Genomic DNA, 9937 nt, shown 5'->3' on the forward strand with positions numbered 1-9937 from the left:
CTACCTGCCACTTCTTGAAAACCCTATGCAGTCAGTATACATGAAAATCGACTTGACAGCACTTAACAACAATGTATAAGCACTACTGTTTCTAGAAAAGGTTATATATTATTTATATACTAGTTTAGATAAGGTAGGCCTCATTGAGAAATAACAGAGTGAGCAACCTGGATATTTATGGGGAGAACATTCTGGGCAGAGACGAGAACATGTGAAGAAGACAGACAATTATCTGGTATTTGAGAAACAGGAAAAGAGGCCACTGTGGCTGGATCAGAGTGAACAAGTGGGGAGATGGTAGGAAATGAGGTCAGAGAGGTGATGAGGGAGCAGCCTGTGTAGGCTTTGTAGGCCACTGTACAGATAATAGCTTTTACTTTAAGAAAAATGGAGTGTTAACCACGGTAAATAGAACATGATACAAAATATTCCGTTAATTGCTAGATTGAGAACAGGCTCTAGGGAGAAAAATTTGGAAGCAGAGAGATAATTTGGGAAGCAACTGCAATAATCTCAGCAAGAGAGAATGGTGATGTGAGAGGTAGCAATGAAGTGGCAGAAGTAGCCACATCTGACAGAGGGAGATTCATTCAGCAGGATTTTCTGATACCTTGTATACAGTGTTGATAGTTAAAATGCCCAAAACTTTGGCCAGAGCAACTAGAAGAAAGGAATTTTTATTTATTAAAGCAGGGAAGACAATATGTGGAGCAAGTTCTTTCTGGAATGATCAGGAGTTTCATTTTGAAACTATAAAGTCTTAGATGTCTATTAGCAAACCCAGTAGAGATGCTGACTGAGTAGGCAGTAGAAAGAAAAAGATCTGATATTTGAAAAGGGTTGTTATGAGTCAGAACTAAACTGAGAGCACTCATCAACACAATACTAATACTGGTGACTACTAAAAGTAGTCCTGGTTGCACCCAAATGCTAGATCCAACTCCCTGGTTAATATTTTCACTTAGATATCTAGTATGAACCTGAAAATGAACTTGTCCAAAATAAAACTCTTGACACCTTCCTAACCCTAAATCCATATTGCGTAGTAAATGACACAATTTAACCTTTGTAGCTGAGGCCAAAACTCTATGGGTTCTTCTTGATTCCTCTTGTACTTTCACACTGAAATATAATCCATCAACAAGTTCTACTAGGTGACCCAATATCTGACCATTTTTCTCTATTTCCACTCTGGTGTAAGCCATGTTTATGTCTTACTTGGAATCTTATTAACAGCATCTTAACGTGTCTCCTTGTTTCAAAGCTGGGCCAACTAAAACCTTCTCTACACTGCAGCCACAGTGATCTTTTGAAACAATAAATCAGATTATATCTTAGTGTCAAAGTAGATGTTCAGTAAATACTCAGTGAATAAATACTTAATAAAGTAATGAACATCACATCACCCCTATATGCAGTTTTCAATTTTTTTGTGTGTGAAGGGAAAAGAGTAAATATTCTAATTTTTGTGGGCCACATTGTCTCCGCTGCAACGACACAATTCTACCATTCTGATGTAAAAGCAGCCATGTTGCTGTTGTTGTGTGCCGCTGAGTTGGTTCTGAGTCCTCACAGCCACCCTGTATAGGGTTTCAGATGAACGGCTGGCTGGTGAGGTTTGAATTGCCAATCTTGTGGTTTAAACCCACCTTTCAGTCCAGTGTTCTAGACCACACCAGGATATAGACAAATAAGTATGGGTGTGTTCCAATAAAACTTTATTTATAAAAACAGGAGCCAGGGTAGTTGGCTAACACTTTCGTTAGAGTTTAAATCCTTTATTGGTTTCCTATAACTTTTAAAAAGCATCATTAGAACCTATACAGGGTCCTATAATACCTGACCTGTATCTTTTTTTCTTCTTATCGCCTATTACTCTAGATACTTACTTTGCCTCTTTTGCGCTTAATCAAATATACTAAGTTTTTTTATTCCCAGGGCCCTTGTTCTTTTTTTTTTTTTTTTTGGCCTGGAATGCTCTTCATCTATATATTGGCATAGTTCATTCTTTATGATCTTTCCTCAAAAATCATCTCTTCAGTCTCTTCAGAAAAACCTTCCTTGGTCATCCACTTTTTTTGGTTCTCTTGAGTTTTTGTTCCCTTTCATAGAACTGATCACTATCTGAAAGTAATATGAAAGGGCTTCAAAAAGTTCATAGAGAAATGGAATTAAAAGATGATGAAAACTTTCTAGGAAATTTTTGAAGGACCCTCATATAATTTACTAATTTGTTATGTTTAATGTTTACTTAATCTCCCTATTAACATGTATTTCCATGAGAAAAAGATTTTGCTTGTCTCTTTATTCCCAGAGGATTGGATTGTTGTTAAATACTGTTGAGTCGGTTCCGACCCATAGTGACCCTGTATAGGGTTTCCGAAGAGCAGCGGTGAGCTTGAATCACCGACCTTGCAGTTAAAATAGCTTTTCAGTCTGGTGCATTAACCCATAGTGCCACACGAGAGGCAAGTAAATAGTAGATTGCTAATGTGGCGCCATGGGTTAATGTGCTGGACTGCAAAGTCGGTATGAATCGCTATGTCGACGGTTCAAGCCAACCAGCTGTTCCTAGGAAGACCTATACAGGGTGGTTATGGGCTGGAACCGACTGGAAGGCACTTAACAACAGCAACAAATAAATGTCGGTGAGATAAATGAATGAATATGAAAGTGTTTTAGAAATGTTAAGTGCTATTCATATGTTAGTAGTTTTTATAGTTAGTTCCTAATTTACCAGTATTTGAACCACAATTGCCACTGTTTGTTTTTAATTAAATTCAATGCTGCAGTATGCAATTTGCTGATGTTATTCTCAGATGTTGACACAAATGTTTACATGTACTGTTTCCAACCCCCAAAGACAAATGAAGGTGGATTTATACAGATCGTAATAATAAAAAACAATAATAATGGGGGGGAGATATTCAATTTATGTCAGAACCAAATTATGATGGAATCACTGGAACAGAACCCCATCATAAATCAGACTCCCTGTACTCTTTTAGAGGGAAGTGGATGAGTGGTAAAAGGAAAGAGTAAATAGGGCATGGCAAGAATATCACTGGCCAAAAGAGTCCTGGGTTTGAATTCTTAGGCCCGAGTCCAAATACTTGAGAGTCTCAGCTTTCTTCATTCTAAATGAAAGCTATCAATCCCTGGGAGGTTGTGCTGGGGATTTGATAAGGTGATAGGGGGGGGGGGGGAAGAATCTTGATAGAGAGTAAACATTGAATCAATGCTGGCTCAATTGCCAAATTATCCTTTCTGTCATAATTTATGGAGTCCTGGTGTGGTGCTGTAGGATAAGCACTGGATTGCTAACCTCAAGACTGGTGGTTCAAACCAACCAGCCAATCTTCAAAACCCTATACAGGGTAGCTATAGATTGGAACTGACCCAACAGAACTTAGCAACAACAGTATTATAATTTATAGTACTTGGCTGATAACTCTAAGGTTGGCTGTCTGCTCCTATAAGAAACTCTACATAAGGTCACTACCAGTCAACATTGACTCCAAGGCAGTGGTTTTGGGTTTGGCTAAGGTATTTCTATCAATAAGCTTTCAGAAGCTAAAACTTTAAAAAATGTTAAAATATGTTTAGATGTTAAAAACTAATACTAAGTGTTTTTGTAAAGCTTCCATCCTGTAATTTAACTTTCTGAGCCATTAATTTTATGTTTCTATTTAATAAAAGAAGGAAAAAAACCAAGCAGACTCTTTAAGGTCTTAAATAACACCTTAAAAGCTTGACAAAGTAGTGCAATTTCCATTATTTATTTTTTAGTGAAGTTACCTATAAATTGGGAACATTTAGGTTAACATGCAAAACAGATCAAAGTCTCTGATCAAGAGATAATGTAAACTAATGGCTAAATGCATCAAATCCTTTTTTCTCCTTCTGAGACCCTGGAGAACTGTTAGCACTGACACAGTGTTTCTTTTCTAAACAAAGTCAAACTATTTGCAAGTTTTTCTAGGATAGATTAACCTGATCCGTCTAGAAACACAAATAGAAGGCAATATATTCAAAACATCTCATGCTTGAAGGGTTACTTGTAACACCAGTTCTGTTTGGTTGCAGTGATGCATTCAAATACCACTAGATAATGCAACTACTCAGAATTGCTGACAACAGATTTGTTACTACACAAATAGACAAGCAGTTGTTCCAGGATCTAAACCATTCATGCCATCAAAACTCTTTGAAAAACCTCACTTCAACTGCTGATACGATCACTCACTCATCAATGGCAATCTTCAAATGACCCTTTATTAAAGGGTATATTATAGAAATGAATATGCTGTGACTGAAATGATGTCAATATAAACTGTTTTATAGGAAGTGAAGTTTACGTAGTAGTCAAAGCAAACAGCTCAGCAGAATTCTTTTGAAAATGATATTCTTAATTTGAATAAAATAATTTTAATAGCTTTTAGGGGTTTCATCTTACCTGAGAAAAACATGGATCTCTATTCAGAATTTTAAATTAGTTGTTCTAAACAAACTTAACCAGAGCACTTAGTGCACAGAGAGAAAGGAACAAAATATATCCACTGTCTCTATTAATCCACAGAAGTGCTCAAGAGTGAACAAAAGGGAAACACATTTTATAATCCTTTATTTTCTTGTAATATAAAGTTACAATATAATGATATACCTAGCAAAACAAAAGCCCTAGGGTGGCGATGTATGATAAGCATCGACCCATAAGGTGGGCAATTCGAACCCACCAGCCGCTCATGGAAATCCTATACAGGATCGCTGTGAGTTGAAACTGTATGAACGGTATACAATAATATATAACAAGCAAAACAAATATAGGGACTGGATAAATACCTTTTCTTCAGGTATACTGTAGCGCACATTTTCTAAATATATTGATGTATTCTCCACATTTGTATATCGCAAAAGAATATGAGCAAAATCTTCTTCACTGATGGTACTCATCCCATTAGAGTATGAAAGGAACTCTATTTCTAGAACTTCCGTTTGTAGGTTATCCATGAATCTGTGACAAAAATAAGATAAAGAGTGAGCAAGATAAATATAAAATAATTATATGCTGACAGAAAGCTTCATGAAGTTCTCTCTGTAAGTAGAAAAGAAAAGAGCCCAAGTAGGAGAAGCTTTACACTTAACAACTGTGACATCTTGGGAAAGTTACTTGACGTCTCAGGATTTGTCTCCTCATCTGTAAAATCAAGGTAACAAAAATATCTCACAGAGTAAGGAAAACACTTTAAAAAGTTAATGTACTGTGGCTATCACACAGTAAACACTATATATGTGCTTCTTACTGCTATCGGGGCATAATAAGACTAAGAAATTGGCAACACACTCCTGGTTGTTTACTAACTTCCTGTTTTAATTACCAGTTTAACCACAGGCATACAGGTACGGAACAGAAGCAAATGGTTTGATTTTGAGAGAGTGGGGAGTATCTGCAGTTAAGAGGAAAGCAATAAAGAGGTGAGTATCACTGCACTAGGTGATCTCCAAAGTCCCTTCTAACTTTCATATGCGAATATGTTTGCATACAATTGTAAAAATTAAGGCTTACTTATAAAAGTCTTCGAAGTTGAGCTCAGCTTTGCCTTTCCTTCCAAAAAAATGTACAAGAAGTGTAGTATCTGCTACTAAATATGTGATGTCATCAGCACGCTTAAAATAAACCACAGTAAAAGTTAGCTGTAATAAATAGGAATAACATCCAAAGCATTTTATTATAAACATATATATATATATATATATATATATATATATATATATATTAAGAACATAAGCATATTAAGACTAGCATGAAAAGCACAAGACTATATAGCAAAAACAAGAAACCCAAACTTATTGCCATCAAGTTGATTTTGACTCATAGCAAATCTATAGGGACCCTATAGGAGAATAGTATAATTGCCTCATAGGGTTTCCAAGGCAGTAATCTTCTCCCATAGATTAGCTAGTGGTTTTGAACCTCTGACTTTTCAGTTATCAGCTGAATACTTAACCACTGTGCCATCAGAGTTCCTCTACATGGTTATATAAATACATGCAATTATAGTTAAAATTAAAGTCAACATTTGAAAATAGAAATCTGAATGAAACCGATCTTTATCCTTAAAAATTTGAAGATACAGTGAATTAAAAGTGGTGCTGGAAAAGCACTGGACTGCCAACTGCAAGGTTGGTGGTTCAAACCCAGGTCATTACGCATTGGAACTGACTTGATGGCACATAACAATTCAACAACACATTTTTTTTTGAAGTCTTTACCCTCAAATTATGCATGTAGTCTATCTACACTTTAATTGTAAAGAGTTAAATACTTTAGTAATAATCTAAATATTGTTTTTATTTAAATAATTTAGTTTAGATTTTCTTAATCAACTGAAAATCCATTTAAAAAAAGGCAAATTATTCCGACGTAGTGAATATTATTAGGGCTGACAACAGGATAGCCTCAAACGTTACAAAGCAGCTTCCTTACCCATGATACTTTCCTATTGAATTTCATAATTATGATACTTAAACAGAACATATTGCTTAGAAAACTATAGTAATAACTACAGTAACTTACATAGTAAGGTAAAACTAAAACAATAACATTACTTTAGATTATTTATAATTTTTTCAAGAGAATTCCGACAGTTTTTTTTTTAAGTTTTTATTGTGAATTATAAAGTAGTTTACATGGCAGAACATTAGCTTTACATTCATCGTATCTTATTTCATTTCACTGCAATGATTACAATCTCCTGCATGCATCATCAAACAACCAAAGGGTACACCCTGCAAGCCTGACCCCTGGCTGTCAGCAGACAGCCCATATTCTCCCTCCCTGAGTCTGAAGTCTCCAGTCGCTCCATCTCTCCACGTCATCGTCTCTGCCTCCATGTCTGGCATCACCATTTCTCTGGATAGGATCCTGCACTTCAATTTTCTCCCTTGATGGTTGCAGGGACCTCTGCTCCTGGACTGTAAAATCAAACACTCCCTTCCTTTTGTTACAAAACGTCTACCTTTACCTTTCCAACACTCACAGTCAATCCTGATAGCAATCATTCCCTATTGAACCACAAGTCTTATCCCCATCTCCTTTCATCAGCCCCATCCAGACAGGTTAGAAATCACTGTGTGGAAATTCTACCTTTCCCAGTACCCTCTGGAACTAGGTTCCCTATTAAAAGTTTGTAAGCCAGTCACTTCTTGCCTTTTTACCACCCCCCCCCCCCATTTTGGGTAGCCAATATCTAAGTTGCCAATGCTTGTCGACCCTGTGTGCCAAGGGGTGGGAATGATCCTAGCTGTAAAGATTTGCTCCCTCCTTTTATCTACTGCACCAACAAGCATAGATCAAGTTCATCAAATTGTAGATTATTCTTTTTTTCACCTCTTCTTTCTTCCTCTAGTCGAGTTCTGATCATCCAGCCATTGAAGGCAGGTCAAGTGGGTACTATCTGCAAGTATGGGTGTTCTTGTGCATCTCCCCTCACTTCACATCAGTTGGACACTTCACACTCCGCTCTAGTCCTCTGTGGCCATGTCCCTGTCCCTGGGCCCAGGAGTTCACAGGTCTCGTCACACTGCTGGCTAACAGATCTCAATCCAGGTTAATAGGAGTCTATTTAATGTGGTCGGACTTAGTTCACAACTTCACCGCTATTTCCCCCACTTCCTCTTATTGGTGACCAATGTGATTAGCAGCAAGCCCACATGTCTGCTCGTGTATTACCCTTAAATTTTAGTCTTGGAAGGGGGTTGGCTCTGAGGAGACCTGACCACTTGCCTTGATAGCTCCTGAGGAAATGACTTGTTTGTTCTTGTAGTAGTCAATCAGACTGCTATTATTGTTTTTGATTTTTCCTGCTGGTCTATTTTTCAAGAAGTACCTTCTGTTTTTCTAGCTGCTCTAGGTTGGTCTGCTTGTCCTTTCAAGTGGAAATTTCCTACCTCTGAAGATTCTGGATGGGGTTCAGGATTCTATCTATGGTCTTATGCAATACAGAGGCTCTGCAGGAAGTCTCCTTCACTGGGCAAGTTCTAGCCCCATTTTAGGTATTCCAATCAGTGGAGCTCTGGTAGCATAGTGGTTACGAATCGGGCTATGAGCCACAAGGTCAGCAGTTCGAAACTACCAGCTGTTCCACGGGAGAAAGATGAGGCTTTCTGCTCCCGTAAAGATTTACAGCCTTGGAAACCCTGTACAGGGTTGCTATGAGCTGGAACCGATTCCACGGAACATAACAACAACAATCAGTTATGGGCTGAAGATGGACTTACAAGCTTTCTATGGTGATGTTTCTGGCTATTCCTTTCTCTCCCCCTCAAGTGTCTATTTTACAACAATAGAGAAAGAAAACCCAGATTTAAAAGACAGCCAAGCATCTTAACATTATTTCCTCACTTTTACTGAAACCATGCCTCAATCCTTGTATCCCAGAGCCCTCTTGTTCCAAAGTTGTGTTTACATCGTTATTTACCTGTGTCCTATTTACCCCATGCAAACCTGCCTAACTGTTCTCCCATCCACCTTGTGTTTCCATTCCCCTCACCCCAGCATCCAAACTATCCTGTCTGACACAGTTTTTTGAATGCACAAGAAATTAATTCTAGAAGATGTTTCTTTTTTCATTCCTTACTCAAACTGATCACCTAAGTTTGAATAAGTGTTTTAAAATAAAAAATAATCATCATGATTACTGTCCTTATAAAGCTTTAACAGTCTAAGCAAATCTTTCTTTCCTTTAAAGCTTTTCCTTATTCCTTTTTCTTTTTTCCTCTTCCTTCTGTATTTCTTTCCTCCTCTCCATTCTTTGCCTCTTCCTTCCTTTTTCATTTGACCATTAATTCATGCCCATTTAATAAGCTGAGGTACAAAAAGCAGAAAATGCAATATAGCATCCTGAGAAATCTTTAGAAAAATACAAGGTTTAAAACTGCTATCATCTTCTATATTTATAAAAAATAGCTGCAAATATCCACTTAGAGGTATTTTAACTATGTTCTTGACCAGGATCCTGATGTTGTTGCTGTTGTTAAGTGTCATCGAGTTGATTCCGACCCATAGCGACCCTATGTAGGGTTTCCAAGGAGCAGCAGGTGAGCTTGAACTGCCAACCTCACAGTTCAAATGATTTTGCAGTCTGATGCATTAGCCCACAGTGCCATACCAAGACTTCAGGATCCTGATAGTCTGCCATATAAAACTAAGAAAGAGAAAACAAATACTTCTCTACAAATGACCATCTATTTCTATGTTTCCAAATAAAAAGCCACATCTAACACACCTTCTACAGATTAACATTTGATGCTATTCCTTGTATTCTGCACAGCACTCTTCCCAAGATTTCATGAAGATAGTCATTTTATCCTACATAACATTTCTGAGATCTTTATTTCTTTTATCCTTAAATATTCTTCTCTTCTAATGACTAGTATGGAGTAACAGAGACTACACTTTCTCTCCAACGTGCTCTCTTTTAAACCATTGAACTGTTTATGGAAACAGTTATCTTTCTGCTATTTTGATTATTCATGTCTGTCAAAACTCCTGGATGTAGTCATCTATATTTTTAAATTACCTAAAGTAGTTGAGACTCCTGGTGTGGCGCTATGGGTTAATGTGCCAGACTGCAAAGCAGTTTGAACTGCAAGGTTGGCAGTTCAAGCTCACCAGCTGCTCCTTGGAAACCCTATACAGGGTCGCTATGGGTTGGAACTGACTCGATGACACTTAAAAACAACAACAACAACAATGTAGTTGAAATCCTTTAGTAATTATCTATGTTGTTGTTAAGTGCCATTGAGTTGGTTCCTACTCAGAGCAACCCCATATAGGGTTTCTGAGGAGCAGTTGGTGAGTTTGAACTATCAACCTTGCAGTTCAAACCAACCATGAGGTCGAGTGACTATCCTATGGTGCCACATACCAGTTGTT

At 37.4% G+C, this 9937-nt stretch overlaps 1 protein-coding gene across 1 annotated transcript in view; it reads right to left on the minus strand.

Annotated features, from left to right (window-relative positions):
* MICU3 (mitochondrial calcium uptake family, member 3) overlaps positions 1-9937 on the minus strand; it is a 162101-nt gene that overhangs the window by 12881 nt on the left and 139283 nt on the right. Inside the window, exons 10-11 of the mRNA XM_006834471.1 lie at positions 5567-5667; positions 4843-5014 (exon numbers count right to left, since the gene is read on the minus strand). Coding sequence (XP_006834534.1) covers positions 4843-5014; positions 5567-5667 — 273 coding nt within the window. The remainder of the gene's footprint in view (positions 1-4842; positions 5015-5566; positions 5668-9937) is intronic.

The sequence above is a fragment of the Chrysochloris asiatica genome, unplaced genomic scaffold (assembly GCF_000296735.1).
Source record: "Chrysochloris asiatica unplaced genomic scaffold, ChrAsi1.0 scaffold00011, whole genome shotgun sequence".
NCBI classification, from domain to species: Eukaryota; Metazoa; Chordata; class Mammalia; order Afrosoricida; family Chrysochloridae; genus Chrysochloris; species Chrysochloris asiatica.